We start from the raw sequence: 24,905 nt of genomic DNA, 5'->3' as shown, positions 1-24,905 counted from the left end.
CTATGAGATTTGTAGCAATTTATTTATTTTTTAAACATTGCAATTTCATAATACACGAATATACCTCTTCTTTACTCGAACATCATATGTCTACCAGTTTCCGCTTTAGTTCATTCTTTAATCCTATTCTAAATCAACTATAATACCTCAAGTTCGAGATTTGGAATTTCTGACATGACTTTGTTAGTTATGTACTATTATATTGAATTACTTGGGAGATTGAATACGGTTAACTTAGGTTCAAAATGGACAATATCCTCGACACAATTTTTAACCTTAAACCGACCAAAAAGGTACGTGGTAAGTTTGATTGTGTTCCTTTCACATATTTGGTCCACAAAAACAAAAACATGTGGCTCTAATTGAACGTACTACACGTAAATGTATGGACCAATTCGCAATAAAATTCATTTGGCATTTAATAGTCACAGGACAACCAATAATGCTAAGGACTTTTCAAAATAAATAAATAAATAAATAAATAAATAAAAATATTACCTTTTTAATATTGGTCAAAAGGCAAAAATATGATAATTTTATTATTATTTTTTAAATATATTTTTTGAAATTTCCATCGTGGGCCGTGCTATGATGGGCCTGTCTTTTCGGCTGATAACCTATTGGGCTTATTTGTATGGAAGTGGGCTCAAAGACCGATCCGTTTGACTATCCAAATCCGGTTAATGGTTATCCAATAAACGGGAGCCACGTCGGCAGTTTGACGCGGCTATCCAAATGACAAATATACCCTTATATAATCTTTAGAATAACGATAATACCTTCTATTGGCCATGCGGTTTTTCCTTCCACTGCGGAGTCTTCTCCATCGTCGCCGAGCTTGAGAGGCTCAATTTCCAAACTTCCTTCTCTCGCCAATAGTCGGTCTCTCATTTTTTTCACCCATCTCTTTCCGAGCCCATCGATGGTGGAGTCTCTAAATTTGATCGATTGAACTGAAGATCGTGATTCGTTTTGCATTTTTTTTTGCTAATGGGGACGAGCTGTTTTGGATCTGGGTGTCGAGCTCTGGTCGTTTTATCGTTGTTGGTAATCTATGGAGGTAGTGGAGCTTTTTCTGAGATTCGAAGACCCAAGAACGTGCAGGTTGCGGTTCAAGCCAAATGGCCTGGCACTTCAGTTCTCCTGGAAGCTGGGTATTTTTGCTTCATTCTCTCTTTGATGCTGTGTAATTATTGATTTGAAGCATTTGTAATGGTGTGTTCTTTAGTTGAAGAAAATGGAGTTATGTAGATAAAGCACTGCACCATTTAGTTCTTAAAGCTTTGATGACATTGGGAGAGGTGGTTTGTAATTTGGCAGCTGCAGCTCTTAACCATTGAGATCCAATTTCCTATTGTGATAATGATTGACATTGAATGCAATGCTTGTGTTTGTGCAATACATTTCATTTGGGTGGTGGCATTTGTTTGTTATTAAAGTGGGCGTGTTCATATCTGAAAGATGGGTTGTTTTTCTTAATTTTAAAGCAAATTGAAGAATGAATGTCGAAAATTGAACTGCTTAGTTGCGATCAGGGGATTTTTATGAAGTTTTTTGGTCTTAGACAATGCATTGACTTATATTCTTTGTTGAGTACAGTGAATTACTTGCTAAAGAACGGAAAGACCTTTACTGGGATTTTATTGAGATCTGGCTTCGTGAGGAAGGAAATGATGCTGATGCTTCTAGTGCTAAAGATTGTCTGAAGAAAATTTTGAAGCATGGACGTTTACTTCTAAGTGAACCTCTGGCTTCATTATTTGAATTTTCTCTCATTCTAAGATCAGCGTCCCCTAGATTGGTTCTTTTCCAACAGTTAGCCAACGATTCGCTTTCCTCTTTTCCTTTGCCTGAAGAAAATAACTCCAACATTGTTGGTGAAGGAAATGAAAGCATTGGAAGAAAAAAGTCAGATACTTCAGTTGTAGGACTTAACCAAAAAACTCCTGGCGGCAAATGTTGTTGGGTGGATACTGGTGGATCTCTATTTTTTGATGTTCCAGAATTGCTAACGTGGCTTCAGAATCCTGCTGAATGGTTAGTAATATTATCGAACTGGACCCGTGGTGGAGGTGATGTTGTTGATATTTCGCCCGAATTATTTTGCTAGTATTAAACCCATTATTGAAATTGATCTGGGATAAACCATTGGTAGGACATATTAGCCAACTCAACCTGACCCATAAGTTAAGCGGGTGAGTTTGTCTTGGTATGAATTCATTATAAGCAATATTTATTCTTTTTTGATTTTTTAGATAAGAAACAATTTCATTGATGTATGAAATTACAAAATAAGGAAAAGTTCTTCAGGGAGATAATAACAAAAGATCCCTCCAGCTAGAAAGGAGGGTGGTAAAGCTATAATGATGGAAAAGTGGGGAGCATTTACACCAAGTCACAATCGAACCAACTATAGCAACATGTGTACTATTTTGATTTTAAAAAACTCACCAAGAAATTTGGAAGAACACAGGAAAAATGTTCACCTAATCCAATTGCATATGTTTCTTATTATGATTTTCGTAAAGAATTAATTTGATTAGACTGTTTTGGTGGATGAAACATTGAATTTAGATTTCGGGTAATTATTTCCTTTTCATTTATTGGCCCTTTTTCTTCTCACAGGGAGCATATTTAAATCACTACTTTCTGCATTATATTTTTCTTATTTTTTTTATATGTCCATTTTCTGGTGTCAGTGTTGGGGATTGTTTACAGCCACCAGATTTGTATGACTTTGACCACGTTCACTTTGGTTCATCTTCTGGAAGTAGAGTAGCCATCCTTTATGGAGCCCTTGGAACTGATTGCTTTAAGCAATTCCATGTCACTCTTGTCAAAGCTGCCAAAGAGGTTCATCCCCTGTGTTCCAATAATTTATTTTAATATTATGCTCATCACTATTTATTTATTTATTTATTATTTTTTTTTTTTATGAGACACACGGGCTCTTCATGTCATAGAAAGTATGAAATTACAGACATGGATTCTTCCTTTCATAGAAAGTACTATCTTCATTACTTTCATTGTACTAATTAAAATTAAGGTTATGTTTTGCTCTTAAAACTATGAGGGTGATCTCAGTATGATCCTAAAGCTACTACTGTGTGCTTATGTGCTATCTGGTCTATCATGTGAAATGTTGTTAACCCTATGGCCAATTGTAACATCCCTGCTTGTTACATTTCTTTTTCTAATATCTATATATATCATATGCTGTTTGGTTAAATTTGCAGGGAAAGGTTAAATATGTTACTCGACCTGTAATACCTTCCGGCTGTGAAGTAAAAATTAACTCTTGTGGAGCTGTTGGTAGAAGAGGTTCCTTGAATTTAGGTGGTTATGGGGTAGAACTGGCCCTGAAGAACATGGAATATAAGGCTATGGATGATAGTGCGATAAAGAAAGGTCAGTTCACTTTCCCAGTATATTCTGTAGTTATTTAAGATGGTGAGATTGCCTTGTGCAGAAGTTTATTCCGGCTTGATTGAAGCTGACAAATGCTGTCTTTGAATTGTGTACTTTTGACATCCTTTATTGTTTATATGGCTCTTAAATCCCAACTAACTATGAATGAAAACTACTGCATGAAGGTTTGGAGTCTCCACTCTATAGATACTTATTTTCTGTATTGCATTTTATTTGTTGTATTTTAATTCAATCTTGCAATTGACAGTTATATATAAATATATATATAATTTTGCAATAGAACATGTTTTATTGGGTATTTTAGTGTTTGAAGTTTAGGATTTACATAAATTCACTATATATTTTCATTTGACAAGAAAACGAGAATTATAAACATTCAAATGTTAGTGTACCGTTAAGAAAAATAATTTTTATCCTTTATGATCCGTACTTTTTTGAACATTGTCAGATTATAATGATATATACAACATATATTATATGTAGGGGGAGGGCGACCTTTTGGGAGGAGTTGGAAAGTCTTTGGGGGTTGTGTGATGGGGATTATTATGTGGCTAGATTCACATCAGAGAATTTGGAGGGTATTGGTTTAATACATCTATGGGAGCCTCCAATAGATTTGTAGAAGGTCATGTGCCTCTGTGGGATTTTTTAGGCTGTTGTAGGCTTGATGGATATCTTCTGTTCAAAGTATGGGTGAATGTGAACCACTTTGGGGAAGTTGAGAAATTTTGCCCTACAATTAAGTTGGTTGACTGCCCTATCCCAATGGCAAGGTCGTCAAGTGGCCCCCTGCACCTTCATGTTTGATAATATTTGGATTCAAAATTCTTTCTTTCTGGATTTTCTATGGCGTGACCACTTTTTATGCGTGTGTCCATCTTCCTTGGTTGCCAGTTCTTTAGGTAGGCTTCTCCAAAGCCAACAATTATGGGCTTGTTAAAGAACTTTCATCTTGCATCAATTCGGGTTCACTTTAATCACCTCCCATTTGTGTATGGTACTATTTTCAGCAAGGACTTTTCCAATAGAGATCTTGGGATGACGTTAATCTGTTCTAACTGGCCATCATAGATCTCAATGTTAACTGTGAGGACCCATGAAATTGAAGCTTAAGCTCACCATCTTTTCAGCAGCTAGTGGAGATCAATAGAATCTACAAGTGGAAGAATGGCCAACTTTCAGATTTAACTTCTTAAGCTTTTTCTCATGCACTCCCACTTATTTATACGTCTATTTTTTGAAATTTCACGGTTTTGGCTAAAAATCTGGAAAAACTAGTTAGAGAATTTTTATGGAAAAATGGTTCCATAGCTGAAGACAGCCACTGGTTTACTGAAACTCAGTTAAGCTTCCGATTGACAAAGGAGGCTTGGGTATTGGCAGATGTTCAAACGAGCACAACTTTTTTGCACACAGTCTTCTCCAACAAATATGGCTCTCAACCGAAGGGTTTATCCATTCTTGACAGGTTCTAGATTCCCATGATATTTCATTAGGAGTCAGCGGCAATTTTCCAACTCTTTGGTTTTCCTTAAATCTGGCAGTGACAGAAGAATCAGATTTTGGGAGGATAATTGGCTAAAATCCCTCCTTCTAATGAGGTCTCTCTTGTGTATTAATTCCAATACTATTCCATTGCAACAAACAATAACCGTATGATATTGCTCGTTGGGACAAGGATTCTCTGTCTTGGAATTTGTCCTTTGGATTGTTACTAATCCAAGCACGTTCAAATAACTTAAAAAAGATGCCTCCCATAAGAGCATTTTTTTTTTTGTATAAACAATGGAAAAATATGTGATGAATGTCTTCTCCAGCACTAAAACATAAAGGGCAGCAACTAAGGTTCAACAACCAATCTGGAGATTTTCTTTGAACTTTGTCGCATCTATTTAACTTCTCCAGAAAAACCAACCAGGTTAGAATATTCGCCTTTTTTGAGCTTTTAGTCTTCCATCCGGCTGAAATGAAGGTTTTTACCCTTAGCCTCTCACAAGGTTGAAACCAATCAGGTTAGTGTGAAAATTATCGTACTTTCACAGCTGTAGTTTATCTTCTCTTTTGGCCAATTGGAAGCTCTTTTTGTAGATCTCAGCTTGGGAGTGATTCCCCCCATAAGCTCATACCATTTCATCTTATCAATGAAATGGACAAATAATGTTTTTCATTAAAAAAAAGTTGTGTTCAATCTTAACGTAGGGTCTCATACTAGGAAAAAGGGGATGTAAATTGATTATGTAAGCTTTTCTACAAATTCAGTTGAGGGAATAGACATTCTACTCTTTTCCATCATTGGTTAATTTAATTTTTTTTTTCTGGGTTAAGATGCCTTGAAATAGTCTTATGGATTGCAGGTGTCACTTTGGAAGATCCTCGGACTGAAGATCTCAGCCAAGAAGTTAGAGGCTTCATATTTTCCAAGATTTTGGTGTGTATTCCTTTAAGTTATTCTTTTCTTTTCTTTTTTATTTTTCAATTTTTTGAAGATTGCTATATCATATTATACCAAACAACGATCTGAATGATCCACAGTTTACTTCAATGGTTATTAAATTGATATCACCTTAACGGTCATATTTTCTTTATTATGTAAAGAGCACATTTTCTGCAATCATTCCGCTCATTTTCAAGATTGGAGTGGAGTTTCACTTTTAGTGTTCTTATTGTAATTTTTTGAATGCTCACCGCCTGGATTGCCCTTTGAGCTATTAATCATGTAGCTTTAATTTCATCTGACTTCTTATGAATGCCATAGTTTTAAGGATTTTAGTTTTCCTTCAAACCGATACATTGAATGTATCAAGGTGCCAGGTTCTTTTTGCTGGGTTTTGCAAGCGTATAGCTTACCTCTGCTTGGTGGTGCTACAATGATAGAGAATTCTTTTGTAATTACAACTTCTCCATGATCTTCCAAGATTGGAAAGCTCTTCTTTGCGAGCTTTTGGAGGGGACCATCCCTTCTCCACACCCTTAGGTTTTCCCAATTTTTGTTGTGAAGTAACATATTAGGTTTCTTAATGAAAAAAAAAAAAAAAAAAAAAGAGTACCAGGGCACTTTGTTGAAAGAAAAACTTTTGCTCCCCATGATACCTCCTGAATATGATTTCACGGGGACTAATTGGTCTGTTCTTTGGCAGCAGGTGCACAGTAGCTGCAGTTTTTGTAGTTTCTTGTTTTCCCCTCATAATGAAAGTGTGTTTATCGTCTCTTAAATATGATGTTCCTTGTTCAGAAAAAGCTGAAATAGAAAGGAAAAAAAAAAAAAAAAAGTACCTAGTATATCTTAATCTGTTTCCACATTGTTAGTCTAATAATGTTGTTAGAATGCTTATGGTTAATTTTAGCCAGGTTGGCCTTATGGCTTATGCAACTAAGGTTGAAAAGATTTATTTGTTCAACGTAGGAACGGAAACCAGAGATAACATCTGAAATCATGGCTTTTAGGGATTATCTATTGTCATCAACTGTTTCAGACACACTCGATGTGTGGGAACTGAAGGGTAATTGGACTTTGAAGTTTACTGTATGATATTCTGTTGGTGTCTGTGTTTCAAAGCCTAATTAATTGCTTCCTTCTTGGCAGACTTGGGACATCAAACTGCACAGAGAATAGTACAGGCATCTGATCCGTTGCAGTCAATGCAGGAAATAAATCAAAATTTTCCTAGCATAGTCTCTTCCTTATCTCGCATGAAGGTACATGCTCTATAAGGTACCCCTGCATGAAGTAATCTTATGGCGTCAAATATCTTTGCCATAAAATATTATTGTGTTTTCTGCTGATTGGTTTGCAGCTCAATGACTCGGTTAAAGATGAAATCACTGCTAATCAACGCATGATTCCACCTGGCAAGTCCTTAATGGCTCTCAATGGTGCTTTAATCAATATTGAAGATGTTGACCTCTATCTGTAATGCTTATGCTCTCCTTGATATTTCTCTCTCTTATGAACATTTTATCCTTTTTAGTTTACATGTTCCCAGATTCTTGCTTTTTGCATAGATTAAGGATCTTTTGCTGTTTATTGTAAATTTAGTAGATCATGCATGTACATTTATCTGTTTGGTAGGGAATATTATTTACATTAAACAAAAGGCATTATGATCCTCCCCTTTTGTTATCATTAGTTCGGTTCCATCCTTTGTCCACCAATTTCTTTTGGTTAGTGTAAACCGGTGGGATCTTTTAACTCTGCTGCCACTTTTTTGTAGGTTGATTGACATGATCCATCAGGACCTATTGTTGGCTGATCAATTTACAAAACTGAAGGTAAAGAATTTCGTTCTTATGTGGTTAAATGGAATGACATTTTGTTGGAGAGTAGATAAGTACTTTAGAAACAAAAAGGATAGCAAAGCAAGTTTAAAGAATAGGACACAGTTTGAAAGACGGGCGGAATGAAGAAAAAGGACTTGCCCCTAAATTTTCTTAGATTAGAAAAAAAATCTTTAAAAAAAATTTAGATTTTAAAGTTTTTGCTTTAGTTTCTCTCTCAATTTTTAGAATTGATAAATTATGACTATAAAGAGCTAGAAACTAAAATTTTGTTCCTCATAAAATTCTCTGGCTCTGCCACTATTGCAAGCCTTTTTGTATGATCATCAAAAGTATCCTTTGACTGAGTTCTCTTGTTGATCCTTTTATCTCTTCATGTGATCCACGCTCTCCTATTCCTCTATTTTTCTCGCTTTGAAGGTTCAGAGAAGGTAATTTTTTTTTCTTGGAAGTGGTTAATACTATTCTTCTCGTCCAAAGTCTTCCTCTTTTATGTGATTCCTTACTTTTTTTTTGATGACTAGTTGGACACCCTTTTTGTAACTCCATAGTCTATTTTTTTGTAAAACTGTAAAGATTTACGTGGCATTCACTTGAAAAGTGGCGGAGTTTTTTAGTAAGGGTCCCCTTTGGAGAACTATGTTCAATTCCTGTTGTCAGACAAGGAAAAAAAAAAAAAAAAAAAAAAAAGAGAAGAAGAAGAAGAAGAAGAAGAAAGAAAGAAAGAAGTAAAAGAAAAAAATTCTTTTGTTGTCCAATTTTCATCCTTTATCCATGATCTTTTGCTTACAAATGATCAGCATTAGTTTAACATTTTCTCTCCAAAAAAAATACCGATCCTTTTCTAATAAAAGATATAGCTAATGAGTTATCCAAATATCTTTGGATTTTTAATTTCTAAATTTCCTGATTGTGAAGAGGGATTATTTATGAGGAATTTTCTATTATTCGAGTTTCAAGCATTGAAACATCTGAGGTTAAAAGTGTTTTGACTTAGTTGAGTTCCCATTTTATTTGTTAACAAGTTGATGTTGCCAACAATCAGATTCCAAATCATACTATTCGGAAACTTCTGTCAAGTCTGCCTCCAGCTGATTCCGACTTACTCCGTGTGGACTTTCGTTCTTCTCATGTGCATTTCCTCAACAATTTGGAAGAAGATGCTATGTACAAGCGATGGAGGAGCAACATCAATGAGGTAATTTAGTAACGCATCGCCTACTGATTTTCAATATTCTGATGAATTGATGATTCCATTTCATTTTTCAATCTCTAAGTACATATTTAATTCATGTAGATTTTGATGCCAGTCTTTCCTGGACAACTTCGCTACATCCGCAAAAACCTATTTCATGCTGTTTATGTTCTTGATCCCGCAACAGTTTGTGGTCTACAGGTCCTTATTTTTCCTGTAAAAAATTTCCTTGTTTGTCAAGATGTTGCTACGTCTCCTTAATTATAAAATCCAAACATGCAGACAATTGACACGATCCTGTCATTGTACGAGAACAGTTTTCCTATTAGATTTGGAGTGTTACTGTATTCTTCCAAATTTATCAAGGAAACTGAAAGCGATGATGATGGGTTAAATAAATCCGAGGCAGATACATCCAGTTTGGTAATTTTTTTTTCTCAAAAATTTTATTATATCGTTTAGCAGTTTTAGCATGCAATTTGTTATCTGCCATCCATGATTAAGAAAATCAACAATATTTCTAGATTTCTCCGGATCAATAATCACAATGTCCACCTATTGACAATTGAAGTACTTTGTTAGGTTGAAGAACTAGAAATGATACTGCTTATTATGATGAATGCCTGTTTTTGCAGATAATACAGCTGTTCCTTTATTTTAAAGAGAACCACGGGATTCAGACAGCCTTTCAGTTTCTGAGCAATGTATGTTCTGCAGCTTTGTTCTCATTGTTTTTTCTTGTTGGTTAGCATCTTCTCAGTCAGTTAACTGTGCACTCATTTTTTTTTGGTTCATTCCAATCTATTGAGGAACAAAGTTATTTTCGGTGGTTGAGGAAGGGTAGTATTCATTTCGAACATCTTTGGAATCTTGTGCAGAAGAAATTATTGCATCTCCTAAATTTGGTTTCTTGATGTTTTTTTTCTTCTGGTTTGAAGCTTTTGAGGGGTGTTCTTTATATATGATATGGTTTATATGTTTTTTCTGGGTTTCTTTTATTTCCTTTACATCCTTTGTTCTTGTTTTACTCTCTTTTGGAGTTTGTTTCCTTTTTAGCATTAGTCTCTTTTCATTTTATCAATAAAAAGTTTCATTTCTTGTTAAAAAAGTATTAAGTTCATTCTCTCAGTAGAATTCTCGATAATTGTAGAGTTACTAGTGTGAAAAATACATGATGCACATTTAAAGAATCTCTCAATTTTTCAAACGTAGCACTTCACACATTTCAAAACTAACACGTCCATTTTTAGATATGGGGCTAGCAATCTTTTTTGGCTATAATTGGAGAGATGATGCAGGATACTTGCCTAGATTTCCAAGAATTTTCTCCTTGCCCGTCTTTATGAGATTTCTATCTACCAAAGAAGCTCACGTTCTTAGAAATTACTGCTTGAACATTGCCCTTTACCAGTATTTTTTTCATTGGTATATACATCATGGTTAACCAAAGGTGACTGAAAAGGGACCTTTCATAAGAAATTGTTGAAATTTTATATTCCCAAAAATATAAATTCTTTTTAGGGGTGAGAGGAACAATAGAATTTGTAGAGGGCTTGAGAGATCTCCAAACAAGGTTTGGTCCCTTGTTAGATTCTGTGTTCTTGTGGGTGTGTAACTAAGTTCTTTTGTAATTATCCTTTAGGTCTGATCTATCTTGACTGGAAGCCCAATCTGTAGATTGCCTCCCTCTCTTTGTAGGCTCTCCTTTTGTATGTCCTTGTATTCTTTCATTTTTTCTCATTGAAAGTTTGGTTTTTCATTTAAAAAATCTTTTTAATGTCATGTCTTGGAGGCTTAAGTATTAATGGCCAGGCTCAAAGAAGAAATTCTAGTTCCTACCTCAATCCCAATCCTTTACAAAAATAGCTTCGAGATTGCCTACCATATTTTCTTAACGTGTTCCTTCAGGGCCTGGTTTTGGGATATATTTAGTTTCTTCCAACTCAGTAGCCTATCTCCCACTTGATTAATCAAATGGTGGGTTGATTTTTTTTTTTTGGTGGTCGGAGTTTTTAAGGTAAAAAAGGTTGCGGCATTATTCACTTTTGTAGGCACTTTGCTTTGGAAGGCTTGGTTGGAGAAAACTACTACCCTTTTCTGGGTTACTATTTCTATATTCAAGTTAAAACTTATTTTAATATTATATAAACTCCATTGGTGCCTTTATATTTTATATTTTATATTTTTTTTGCAATTTCAACTCAAAATAATTAAATTATCTCTTATCTGGAAGGAACTTACATAACTTCAGCAATAACAAATACTAAAAGTGCTTACTTGTAGTAATGCTATTAATAGTACACCAAGCTTATTCTCAGATGTCTTCAATCCATACGTAGTTCTAAGTTCCCTTGCTAATAAGTGCAGGAGACTAGTTACATAGCATGACTTCCAATGTTTAGGCATCGGGAGAGGTCTTACAATGTTGTTTAGTCCCTTGTTAGATCCTATGTCTTTAGTCTTTGGCAAGACCTTTTTGTAATTACCCTCTAGGTCTTATTTTACTGGATTGGAGTCTCTTTTGTTAATTCTTTTTGTATGCCCTTTTTTCCCCTCAATGTAAGTTTAATTATTCATGCAAAAAGAAATGCTCCGGAAGGCTTCAGACATGAAATTAATTAGTTATTTTACTGAACTTGTTGAATTGGATCAGGTAAACAAATTACGGCTTGAAGCAGATGGTTTAGCTGATGATGCGCCTGAAATGCATCATGTTGAAGGAGCTTTCGTGGAAACTCTTCTGTAAGTTCACTGAATTGGATTTGCTATGTTGAATACCTTTAAATAGATGTTATCTCCAATATCGCATTTTGTATATTTTCTTTTGGTTACTAGTGTCAAATTCTATTTACTACAAATAATCTAGAATAATCGACTTCTTTCTGTTTTCATAGACCTAAGACAAAATCTCCTCCTCAAGATGTTCTACTAAAGTTGGAAAAGGAGCAAACTTTTAAAGATCTGGCTGAGGAAAGCTCCATGTTTATTTTTTCTCGTGGCTTATCTAAATTGGAGTGTTCCCTCTTGATGAATGGGCTTGTACTTGATTCTAGTGAGGTAATATCTTATGTGTTAAATACATTCAGATAAAATTTTGACCATACAAAGTTGCTATCATTTTATTTGGAAGATGCTGTTTTCTTTCAGTTCTTTTAGTCTTTGTTGAACAGTTTATGATCATCCCATTATGCGGTATGCTGATTAGACATAAGCATCAGTTTCTGAAGGATGATTTAACTTCGTTTGGTTCTTAAATGGAAATTTTTTATCAAGCATATACAGTTTGGCTCGACTCAATCAACTCTTGCCTTTGTCCTCTGTTCATAACGTTTTGGTATCTCTTTTGATCAGGAGTCTCTAATAAATGCCATGAACGAAGAGACTCCACGGATACAGGAACAAGTTTATTATGGACATATATCTTCTCGCACTGACGTTCTTGAAAAATTCTTATCAGAGAGTGGTATTAGTCGCTATAATCCACAGGTGAATTATTTGCATAATGCTGTTTGATTGTGGAATCTGGTTTTTTGTGCTGATTGATTGAGAGGCTTTTATGTGTTTAATATATCTCATTGACCTTATTGCATCATTGTGTCCATTTTTATGCAGATTGTTGCTGAAGGGAACTCACGTATTGTTTCTATGTTTGCATCCACTCATGGAGGGGAGTTTTTATTGAATGGCTTTAACTATTTTCATTCTCCTGGAAGTAAGAATTATATTATTTTTTCTATTCATCAAATTTTGTATCTTATAAACGAAGCATAATCCAATGGTTCAGAACTTTTAGCTTTGAGATTACCAGTTCATGAGATTCCATTTTTATTTTCCAGCTACGGACGATTTGAAGCCTGTGACCCATCTCCTGGTCATTGATGCTGCTTCAAAGAAAGGAATAAAGTTGCTGAAAGAAGGCTTACACTATCTGGTTATTGCATTTGGCAGAAATTTATTGTCACAAATTTTATCAATTGAAAAAGTATTCTTTATTTAAATTATAGTATTGGAATGCAGATGAGAGGATCTAAAAGTGCTCGTGTCGGGTTCCTTTTTACTACTAGCAACCATGCCCAAGAATCCAGTTTGCTTTTAGTGAAGTTTTTTGAGATTAGTGCATCATTGCATAGGTTTGTTCTGTTCTTTATTGTCGTGGTTTTCTCCTTTTGATTTTCCTTTTTTTTTGGGGGGGGGGTAAGTTGCTGGTTGGGGCTATGCAGTGTATTTTCTGCCTAACATTTATTATTTTTATTTTTGCATATTATTGCAGCCACAAGAAGAAAGTTTTAGATTTTCTAGATCAGTTGTGCTCAATATATAGTCAAAAGTTCATCCTTGGATCTTCAGAAGTAGTTTATAGCCCTCAAGAATTTATTGAGAAAGCCTGTGAGCTTGCTGAAGCAAATGATTTACCACCTAAAGCATACAGAATAGCTTTCTCTGATTCTTTTGTTGATGAACTGAGAAAGTATTTGGGCCAGGTATACCACTTTTTGTTAGATTGTGTGGTTAGTTCCTGAATCAATGTTTCTTCTTAAATAAAGTGCTCCTGATTCAAAGTGATACTTCTCAAGTTTTGCAGTTGGAGCTTTTTGATATGCTAAACTACTTTCAAGAAAATTACTCCCTGTTCTGTTTTTCTCTGCCACTTGTTGGTTTTATCCATGTATTTTCTATCCAGTTAGATGCTCGATCTAAACATCTTCCCTATGTCTAAAGTAGAAAATGTTATATATTGCATGCACAATGGTTTTCAGGTGGAACGTCTTTTGTCGGGGCAGCTTGGCCTTGAATCTATTGTTAATGCAGTTATTACCAATGGAAGAGTGAGTCCTTTTTGCTGTTTTCACTTCGATTTTTTTTTCTGTAAATTTTACTGTGATTTTCCTGAAATATATGGCTGCATTTGTGGAACTTGTTAATCATACATTGCATTCACGCCTAGGTTACACTACTTACTGATGGGAGCTCATTTTTGAGTCACGACTTACATCTACTGGAAGCAGTTGAGTATAAGCGGAGAATAAAACATATTGTGGAAATTGTTGAAGAAGTGAAGTGGGATGATTTTGATCCTGACACACTAACAAGGTTTACTCCCCCTTCTCCCCCAGTGCTTGCCCTTTATTTATTGTAAAAAAAATTGATGCAACGAGGACATGTGCCGTTGTTTTTTAAACTACAGGTTGAAGTACTTTTTAAAATTTCGTTGTTTCATCAGTACCAAGAAGTTTGGACCACATAACATGCTCTACATGCACAGCAATATTAGGGTGTCCTCAGGGGCATCTTAATTCTCTTTTATTCAACAGGAAATTCATGGTTATTTACTGTCTAAGCTTGTGTTAGACTATAATGTTTTCCTTTCCTCAAACCTCTATGAGCAATCTATCTTGTTATTTCTGTGATAGAATCAACTCAAATCAATTTCTTGCTTGCTGTACTATGATCATATCTGGATGGAGATAGATTAACTTGGGAATGCTAGCATTGCTCCTAATTTCCCACCTTTCTTAGAGGATGGCATGCGACCAGAAAATAATAGTTAGCTGTACTATCTAATTTGTGCCCTTGTTTTACTTTTTCTCCCCTTTAACTATTATATAATTTGTACGTAGCTCTTTGTATTATCTTGATTTTCAATCATTACTTCCTCAGGAATATATTTATATTATTATTATTTTTTTTTTTTGCATTTTTGTGGGGGGAAAAAGAATGGATTTAGAGGTACTTTTGTTAATGAATAGAAGAATTTAGAGGTATTAAATGGATAAGGCGACATTGAAAGTTTAAACTATTGCTTGAAATATCATCTCAAATGTTTGGAAGCTAAGGAAGAGATAATAACTCTGCTGTTATCTTTATGTCTTTTGTACTGTTATATATTAATCATTTAGGATTTCATATTAATACATTTGAACTCACTGGTCTCATCTTTTTTTAGTAATTGTAGTATTTAATGATCACCCTTTTGATTTGTATCAACTGTTCGTGATAATCCACACTTCTGCAGCAACTTCCTCAGTGATGTTATTATGTTTGTTTCATCCTCAATGGCTCAGCGGGATCGAAGTTCCGAAAGTGCACGGTTTGAGGTTTTGAATGCAGAATATAGGTAAGGATTTCAATTTAGTGTGTGGATTATCCTTTTCCTTTGAATTTTATCAATAATATGACGAATTAGAAATCCCTGTAATGCTATTTGAAAATATTGTGAAAAATCTCTGCATTCTATTCAACTTTCAATGTCAGTGGCTATGCTTTACAATTCAGGATCCATATCTTTGGCCTCCCTCGCCCTTACTTTTCTTTATTTTCAATTTGCAGTGCCATTGTAGTGAGTAATGAAAATTCTAGCATCCATATTGATGCTGTTATTGATCCACTCAGTCCATCTGGCCAGAAGCTATCATCAATTCTTCGTGTTTTGTCCAAATACATACAACCTAGCATGAGGATTATATTAAATCCGCTGGTGAGCTGTTTAAACCTCGTACAGTTTCAGAGGGTGTTAATCGTGTCTATTTTATTGAATGCAAATGATTATTCTTTGATAGTCATTAATTTCTTGAGAAATTAACGTTGTCTTCTCTGTGGCAGAGTTCGCTTGTTGATTTACCTTTGAAGAATTACTACCGCTATGTTCTGCCATCAATGGTAATTATTAATTAAGGCCTTTGGTTTATATTATAGTTTAACACAAGTTTTCTCCCATTATTGGTGTCTGAGTTGTTCATGACAATTTCAGGATGATTTCAGCGGTACAGATGTAACCGTTAATGGCCCTAAAGCATTTTTTGCAAATATGCCATTGTCCAAGACATTAACGATGAATCTTGATGTTCCGGAGCCATGGCTTGTTGAGCCTGTTATTGCTGTGTATGTTTTATCCACTAGCTGTATACTCTCATTTTACAATCGTATAAGTTTGAATGGTTTATTTCATTTAAATAATGCTGTATTCCTTTTGATTTCAACATCTTGTGTTGTTTCTTGCATCACGTTGTAAATTTCAGTCACGACCTGGATAATATTTTACTTGAGAATATTGGGGAGACAAGGACGTTGCAAGCGGTGTTTGAACTGGAAGCTCTTGTTCTTACCGGTACGCAGTGTAGCAAATCTACGGATGTGGGGAAACATAGATGTAACTAAATCTGAAATAAGGTTCATTGATTGTATTACTTTATGTATCATCTTTTTCATCTTCAGGCCACTGTTCAGAGAAACATCAAGAACCTCCCCGGGGTCTCCAGTTGATTCTTGGTACAAAGAGCACACCACATTTGGTTGATACTCTAGTAATGGCAAATTTGGGCTATTGGCAAATGAAAGTTTCTCCTGGAGTTTGGTACCTGCAACTTGCTCCCGGTAGAAGTTCTGAACTTTATCTTCTGAAGCATGGTGGGGATGGAAGTCGGGATAAAACATTGTCAAAACGTATCATAATTGATGATTTGCGGGGTAATGTTGTTCGCATGGAAGTAGAAAAGAAAAAAGGAAAAGAGCATGAAAAGTTGTTGGCTCCTGATGGTGGTGATGATTTGCTGGAGAATAAGAAAGTGCGTGTTCATTTATAGGAATTAGTCTTGTTTTTATTGGTTAAATTAAGATTTGTGTCCAATAGATCCTTGAACTTTTAATTTCGTGTCTAAACATCCTTTAAATTATTTGACATTTTTTTTAAAATTCACTAACATACTAAATACAAAATTAAAAGTTTTGGGTCCTATAAGTTAATTTAGGCACCTAGAAACAAAGTTCAAAATTTAAGGACCTATGCAAAATTGAAAGTCCAGAAACCTATTAGACGCCTTTTAATTTTTAATTTAGGGACCCTTTAGTGACAAACTGAAAATTTCAGCGAATAAACTTGTAGTTTAACCTTTTTTTATTTCATGTTGGTGGAAGAACTTTTCTGGTGCATAATAGATTTAACGCTAGAATTGTGGCTTTTTTGAATTTCTGCAGGAAGGCCCGAATAATTGGAACTCTAATATTTTGAAATGGGCTACTGGTTTGATTGGAAGCAGTGATCAAACAAAAAAAGCTAAAGACACGTCTGTGGTGAGTTCTTAATTAATTTCTTCACCTTCTTCATGTGCTGATGTAAATTATCTTTCGGACTCTGGCCTTACATTTAAATAGTTTTAACTTTTAGGCTATTCATGTGATGTTTTACATGAATCTTTTGCTTTCAGGTCTATTTTTCCTTTTTTTTTTGGGTGTTGGTAGGAATATTTTTCTTTCGTGGGAGGGAATATATATATATATATTTATCTTTTGTCATAATAGACAAAAGTTTTATGTTGCTATCACAAAAGGGTTTAGTCAATTATGTTGGGAAGTTTTTATTTATGCTCCTATTGATAATGGGCAAACTTATGTCGTTTGAATGATTTTGCATGTTCTTAATTCTAATCTTGATTCATTCTCTGTAGAAGCAAGGAAAAGGAGGGCGCCATGGAAAGACGATAAATATTTTCTCCATTGCCTCTGGACACCTGTAAGTATAACATTACTGGAGATATAATCAGTTTCTTTTGGGTGGTGCAAGTTATATTTGTGTCTGTAGTGGCCTGTACCCTGTTCTTAATCTCTTCGCTCTGATTTTCGTGGGTCATTCCTTTTGTGGTCCAAAGAAGGTGGTCTGGCAACAGGGTGTTCATTTGGTCTCTTTGGTGTGAGAGAAATGGTCGAATTGTCTGAGATATAGTCACTAATTCTGAGGCTTCCATAGAGTTGGTTGCTTTAATTCTGTGTTGGTGTAAAACACCGTTTTTCTGATTAGTCTTTCATCTTTATTCATGACTTTTAGTATCTTATCGATGGCTTCCCTTGCATTGCCGGGTATGAGCGGTTAGTGATTAGGGGAATTTAAGTCCTTTTATTTCATTCATGCAATGAACTCGGTACTCTTCTATCATCTCTTTTGGGCAGTGAAATTTATTTATATTCGTTACTTTATGCAGTCTGGTTTTTTGTAAAATGGTCCACTTACTGATAATATTTCATGGCAGATACGAACGCTTTCTGAAAATCATGATATTGAGTGTCCTAAAGAATACACATCGGCCTGTGAAATTCTGGTTTATAAAGAACTACCTATCTCCTCAGTTTAAGGTTAACACAACATTGCGTCTCATGGGCCTTTTTTTTCCTTCATTTTTGAAGAATATTCCTAATGCCTATGCTCTTTGGTGACATAATCAGGATGTAATTCCACGCATGGCTGAAGAATATGGTTTTGATTATGAACTAATCACTTACAAGTGGCCGACTTGGTTGCATAAGCAGAAAGAAAAGCAAAGGATTATTTGGGCATATAAGATTCTATTTCTTGATGTTATCTTCCCTCTTTCATTGGAGAAGGTACCATGCCATCAACATGCTCCAAACAACCATGATTTCCTCTAACTTATTTTTAACCAGAAATAAACCTTTCAGTTATTAATAAAAGATCAAAATGTTAGTGTAACTTATTCAGTCACCTGTTGCTTGCCTATTTAACCATCTAAAAAAAGTATTGTTCGTTTGCGAAAACCTGCAGGTCATTTTTGTTGATGCTGATCAGATCGTCCGCACAGACATGGGGGAACTCTATGACATGGATATCAAGGGAAAACCACTAGCATATACACCCTTTTGTGATAATAACAAGGATATGGATGGATATCGGTTTTGGAGACAGGTACATATCAATCTCCTCTACTGTTATCAATAACTATTTTTCTGTAGCGCCCTGTTCTCACAATTTCTTTTCTTTGACAGGGATTCTGGAAAGAACATCTACGTGGAAGACCATACCATATAAGGTATCTTATCTTGTGGTTGTTCACTTGGACCAAATACAAATCCTTTCTTGTGTAAATTGAATATTGTTATGAAAAAAGTCTAATCTTCATCTTTTTTCAAACCTCACTTTCCTAATAGAGGTTCAACTTTTTAAATTTCTGGAAATTGCTAGATAGCTTGCATTTACTAATAATTTGCTTCATTAATATTTTAATTTCCATTTCCTACAGTGCTTTATATGTCGTTGATTTGAAGAAATTCCGAGAAACAGCAGCAGGAGATAATCTTAGAGTTTTCTATGAATCTCTAAGCAAGGATCCCAATAGTTTATCCAATTTGGATCAGGCAAGTAAATTTTACATCGTTTGATGTCTTATTAGTATACCATATGATACTTCATAGTTTTGAGATGATGTTCGTCGAGTAAATTTTACATTACCTGATATATTTTGTCCTCGTTTCATGGGGCATGGCCATTTATCATATTACTGGATATTACTCTATCAATTATTGAGGTAATGTGTGAGATCCCCATGTCGGTTGGGGAGGAGAACGAAACATTCTTTATAAGGGTGTGGAAACCTCTCCCTAGCAGATGTGTTTTAAGCCCAAAAGGGAAAGCTCAAAGAGGACAATATCTGGTAGCGGTGAGCTTAGGCTGATCTTTGAAGATCCTTTTGATTAGAATCTTGAAATCTCCCTTTGAGAATGAAGAAAATGGGTTTTCTGTTTAACAAGAAACAAAATTTTTATTCATAGAAGAAAAGATTGAAAAATGTTCAAGGATACAAGCTCTAGAAGAGAGTGAAAAGAAAGCCAAACAACAAAAAAAGCTATATTCCAAGAGTCAAGAAATGAAATCTAATTCCTAATATTGGCAACGAAGCTGGGTAGAATGTTCTTTATATTTAGACAAGTAATTTAGTAAGATGTGACAACACTCTAGATTCCTAATAGTTATTGGGGCCAATAGAAAATGAAGTGAACAAATTCTCGGACGAAGCTAGGTAGGAACCTAAAGGATAATGAAGCAACAGAATGGGTTGAATTAAGCCTTGACCTTGCCCTAGTAGTATTGTCAAATGAAGTAGATTCGTTAACTTGTCTCTCTAGCACTGATAGAGTATTCTCTACAAAATCCTTGGTGATGGAGAGGAGAAAAAATAGAAACAACAAATCCTACACTAGTAAAGATAGTTTGGACATTACGTCACACTAAAAAAGTGAAGTTCTTTCTTTGGGGAAATAGCACATAATGCCATTAGCACAAGTGAAAATTGTCAAAAAAATCACAAAGCTACTTGTTTATGCAATGCACATACGCTCAGAATTTTTCTGGACAACGATTCTCGATATATTCGGATGTCATCTCATATTTTCTAGGGAGGTAAAGGATCTATTGGACATGACCCCAACGTACCACCCCTTCAAGAATGCAACCACCCCTTCAAGAATGCAAGAACCTTACTATGGAAAAATCTCATCATTACTTTTTTTTGAAACTTATGGAAAAATCTCATGATTACTTTTTTTTGAAACCTATGGAAAGAAAGAAATCAAAGAATATTTGCAGAAAAGACAGACTTGTACAAACTCTTCCACCTCCACATATTTACTAAGTTATATCTTGGTGTAAACTGTGTTATTTACTAAGTTATATCTTGGTGTAAACGGTCTAATATTTTACCTCCTGTAGTTATACCTCCCGTGTTGTTAATTGGAAGGGTCTTTTATAAACATCATGATATCGCATTCTTTTCTTAAATTTCAATCATCTATGAAACGGTCTCTTATAAAAATAAATAAATAAACTTTTCTCATTTTAGTTTGATCATTGAATATATTAGGTTCGAAATTCCCAATTTTGAGGAAACTTAATATGTTACAACGGTTTGAATTTTTATATATTTCTTGCTTTTTCAGGATCTTCCTAACTACGCTCAACACACTGTGCCCATTTTCTCTCTACCACAAGAATGGCTCTGGTGTGAGTCATGGTGTGGTAATGCCACAAAATCCAAGGCTAAAACGATCGATCTCTGTAACAACCCCATGACCAAAGAACCGAAGCTAGAGGTCCGTTTTTTGTTTCTTCAATTCATTTGTATCTTTAGAATGGCCAGATCTTGAAAGCTTTTCATCTCCATCTTTCATTGAAATTAGTCGCAATTTTCAGGGTGCCAGAAGAATTGTTCCGGAATGGCCAGATCTTGATTTGGAGGCTAGAACATTCACAGCTAAAATATCAGGTGATGCAAACCCTCAAACACCCGACTTACCGACCGATCAAACCGAAACTTGTGCGAGTAAGAAGCCTATTGATGAAGATGTGGAATCAAAGGCAGAGTTATAATGAGATAATTTAAGTTCTATCAAATTAGAGTGATGGGACAATTCTGCCTTCAATTCAACATCTCTCTCCTACTTATAAGAACCTGATACCCCATGTTAGTGTTCTTAGATTTAACTTGGAAGCCAGATGGATATTTGCCTCTGTAGGCTGATAAGAACTAAGGTCATACCTCTCCCTCCAATATTCTTGGAAGAGTTGTTTTATCCAGTTCCCTCTCTTCTCTACCATTTTAAATGCTAACTTGATGGAAAAGGTTGGCAATTTTGATAAAGACATGTATAGTAATAGCTGGTTTTGTAGTTTAGTATAATCACTTCTTACTGCATTGGAGTTTCCAAGAATTATCTTTCGTTAATTTCCATCAGGAAACCTTCTGTTGTGATGCTAGAAATTTGCTATTTTGTCTCCATATTTCATAATTTAAATTATGGAAATTCTTGACTCTGAATAATTTAAATTGGAAAAGAATCGGAAATGATCGATATATTTCTCGAAACAAACAAAAAGGGAACGAAAGATGAAACATAAATTATGGATCAACTAAGCAAAAAAACATTCATTTCAAAGGATTTTTATATCGGGTTAAATGAACAAGGTTGATAGATTTAATTCTTATTCTTTGGACAGAAGGAAAATCATGAAAGGCTTTGTTTGAAACATTGGTTGATAGTGGGGCATCATATTTATTATCTGGCACACCAATTACAGGTTTATTAATAGCATATGAAAAAGGAATAAAGGACAGAGAGCAGCTCATTCAAAACTAGTCTAGAAGAATTTACAGTTCTAAAGCCTCTGCGTGGCCTAGTAATTCCACTTCTACAGCTATCAATGCTTAAATATTTGGTTCTCTTGATTATGGAGCTCTGAGTTTTTGGTCATGTACACCTCCTTCCAAGACTTCCCATCTTGTATAAGGATACCAACTCTGTTCATACCTCGGGAGCATCTCCTCCCCATGCAACATCCACGGGGACTGTAGTATGTTCTAAGGGTTGACCGCATATTAGAGTCACTTTTGTTTCAGATACCCTTTCGCTCAGAAAACGTCGACCGAATACATCTATTGAGTTGCTACGAGAAATATAATCCAACTCTTGTTTTCGCCCGATAAAAAAATCAAGAGATCTTGTGTAATATTCCACGTCGGTTGGGGAGGAGAACGAATCATTCCTTATAAAAGTATGGAAACCTCTTCCTAGCAAACGCGTTTTAAAAACCTTGAGAGAAAGTCCAAAGAACAATATCTGCTAGCGGTGGGTTTGGGATGTAGGCGGTTACATCTCTTATGTTTGATGATGAATGTGATTGCTCTTGTTGTCATCTGAGCATGTCACCGCTATGCACTTGAGGCCCGCTCAATGTTGGCGATATACTGAAGTTGCTGCCATCGCCAACAAATGAAGGATGCCCATAAGGCACTGGCCGATCAGAGATTTGGGGAACTTCTATGTCCCCCTCCAACATTTTCAAAGCGTCCATAATGGTAGGCCTCAAAGCCACCATCACATGAGAACACAAAATGCCCACTGCAACAAACCTCTCCATTATGCCTTTTGGATTTGAATTAGAAGAACCTTCATCTTTCAGGAGAGAAGGATCTAAAGTTTCCCCTATTTTCCCACCTTTCACCAACGACCAAGCCCAATCCGTGATCAGAAACGCACGTGGCGACGACAACAAAGAGAAATCAAGAGCTTTCCTCCCACACATTATCTCCAAAACAACGACTCCAAAGCTATAAACATCACTCTTCTCAGTAAGTTGTCCATAAAGTGCATATTCAGGAGCTAAATACCCATGAGTTCCCGCAACTCGAGTTGTTAGATGAGACTGTCCTTCCCTAATCTGTTTAGCAAGCCCGAAATCCGCCACTCTCGCTCGCATATCTGCATCTAGCAATATGTTCGTCGCCTTGATATCTCTGTGATATATGGCAGGCTTCACTCCATAATGAAGATAAGCTAAACCTTTTGCCACATCCAAGATAATGTTCTTCCTTTGAGGCCATGTCAATGGCTTCTTTACAGTTCCAACATGATCAAATGGTGAAAGAAACAAATGATCATCAAGGTTTCCATTGGGCATGTAATCATAAACAAGATATCTCTCACTTCCACTCTCATCATGATCATCATCCCCATCAATCACACAGCAACCTCTAAGTGGCACAAGGTTCCTATGCTTCAAATTACTGATTATTTCAACCTCATTGCAAAACTCTGCATTGCCTTGAAAATCTGATTCAATAACCTTCTTCACAGCCACCATACTTCCATCAGGTAATGACCCTTTGTAAACTAAACCAAACCCACCTCTCCCAATGAAGTTTTTTGAAGAAAAATTGTCAGTGGCCTTCTCAAGCTCCTGAATCTTGAACCAAATTGATCCAGTATTAGGCCTGGCATGTGGCCTAGACCCTTGTTCATCCAGTTCTACATCAAACTCTAAGCTAGATTTCTTGACTAATTTTTTCCATTTGTAATACCAAAAGCAAATCCCAAGCAGAACAAAAACGATCAATACTCCAATAGCAGCAGCAACAAGACCATAAACTAGAGCAGGATGTTTATTTTTCAATTCATTTTCAGTCAATTGTAGATTGAAGATGCAACCTAATGCACTACGTCCCTCAGGGCCAAATTCATTAACGATTCCAGCAGCATAAAGAATAGCGAAGTAAAAACAATCCATAGAATGAGATTTATTACCATCAATTCCAGTTAGAATCGATTGGACTTTGAAACCAGAGGCGAGACACGCATCACAACTTGGACCAACAAGTTCCGATCGACATCCAGAATCGAGCGGCGTGTTCTTGCCAAGCTTCGAAACCCAATCTCGAGTAGTTTGAATACCTGCACAGACATTATCAGATATCACAAACTGCAAAGGATCGAAGCAAAGCGATGCAACGTCGCCGGGAAGGGAGAGCGATGAGAGCTTTGATTGGTAATCACGAAGGCAAGAGATGGAGGTTGCGAGGTCTGGGAGATTAAAAAGAGTGGTTTCTTTGAGGTGTTGGGCCAGAGCGATTCCATACAAGGACAAAAGGGTTTGACAACATGGGATTTTGGAGGTGTCATTCATGGCGGCTTTGGCGGTGGCTTGGAAGAAGGGGTTTCGGCAATCAGTCGCATTCCATGGGATTCTAAGGACATAGTTGAGATCCATTGGGCAGGTGGGGTTGGCTGCTGAAGTTACAGAGAGTAAACAGAGAAGGAAGGTAATGAAAATCTTCATCGATTCCACTTTCTGCATCGAATCCTTTACTGGGTATTCTGAAATCGAGATGGGTTTCGAAGGAAAATCTGAAAAAGAGTGAAAAACAAGAAGATGGGGAAGAGGGGAGGGAGAGAATTGGAGTAGTTCTTGTTTTGAAGGGCACAAGAATTTTCCACCATTTTCGTTTGTGTGGGAGTCTTATGTAGTTGGTGGTGGGTGGAAAGGAATGGATGGATATTTTGCGTCGTCTTCCACAAAATTTCATGAATCTTCGTGGAAAGTGAAAAGGGAGAGTAGTAATTGGGGAAGGATTCGATGGGATGAGGTAATATGAGTGGGGAAAGTCAACATGATTGATAACATTTTTTCTTTTCTTTTAAAGTTGCTTTAAATGCACTTAATACTTCCAATCCATTTATTTATGAACACTACACGTGGAAGCTCAATTTTCATAAAATGATTTGAGAGAATTTATTTCCTTCCTAATTTGACATATTACACGGAATTAAATATATATATATGTCGGAACCATTCCGACTTCTTCTATCATTTCGTGTCCCATTTTACCTTTTATATATAAATACAAACATATTTATTTATATATAATTATATATTCAGTAAGTTATAAACACA

The 24,905-nt window shown here is 35.7% G+C and overlaps 2 protein-coding genes across 3 annotated transcripts; one reads left to right on the top strand and one right to left on the bottom strand.

The window, feature by feature from the left end:
- The first annotated feature begins 806 nt into the window (after positions 1–806).
- LOC111797222 (UDP-glucose:glycoprotein glucosyltransferase) lies at positions 807–21,454 on the top strand. Of its 2 annotated transcripts, none has more exons than XM_023680183.2 (37): positions 807–1,154; positions 1,600–2,037; positions 2,700–2,853; positions 3,237–3,408; positions 5,784–5,857; positions 6,833–6,929; positions 7,013–7,125; positions 7,224–7,339; positions 7,641–7,698; positions 8,750–8,902; positions 9,002–9,100; positions 9,182–9,322; positions 9,535–9,603; positions 11,553–11,641; positions 11,794–11,956; positions 12,251–12,385; positions 12,512–12,611; positions 12,736–12,830; positions 12,917–13,029; positions 13,170–13,380; positions 13,657–13,725; positions 13,845–13,990; positions 14,913–15,014; positions 15,227–15,374; positions 15,500–15,556; positions 15,648–15,778; positions 15,916–16,004; positions 16,112–16,461; positions 16,871–16,966; positions 17,344–17,405; positions 17,920–18,022; positions 18,113–18,271; positions 18,450–18,590; positions 18,671–18,714; positions 18,925–19,039; positions 20,618–20,770; positions 20,871–21,454. In XM_023680183.2, exons 1-37 carry the CDS (start codon positions 991–993, stop codon positions 21,045–21,047), a joined length of 4,896 nt encoding a protein of 1,631 aa, XP_023535951.2. In that variant the 5' UTR covers positions 807–990; the 3' UTR covers positions 21,048–21,454. The 2 variants fall into 2 exon arrangements, with proteins under 2 accessions (XP_023535951.2, XP_023535943.2); XM_023680175.2 differs by having other exon boundaries at positions 17,341–17,405.
- Positions 21,455–21,704: 250 nt separating this feature from the next.
- Positions 21,705–24,610, bottom strand: LOC111797212 (putative receptor-like protein kinase At1g11050). Its single transcript, XM_023680166.2, has one exon. It carries the CDS (start codon positions 24,306–24,308, stop codon positions 22,368–22,370), a length of 1,941 nt encoding a protein of 646 aa, XP_023535934.2. The 5' UTR covers positions 24,309–24,610; the 3' UTR covers positions 21,705–22,367.
- Between the last annotated feature and the right edge of the window lie 295 nt (positions 24,611–24,905).

This window comes from Cucurbita pepo, chromosome 1 (assembly GCF_057944985.1).
Source record: "Cucurbita pepo subsp. pepo isolate OVF chromosome 1, ASM5794498v1, whole genome shotgun sequence".
In the NCBI taxonomy this organism is placed as follows: Eukaryota; Viridiplantae; Streptophyta; class Magnoliopsida; order Cucurbitales; family Cucurbitaceae; genus Cucurbita; species Cucurbita pepo.
This window is presented reverse-complemented; position numbering and strand designations above follow the sequence as displayed.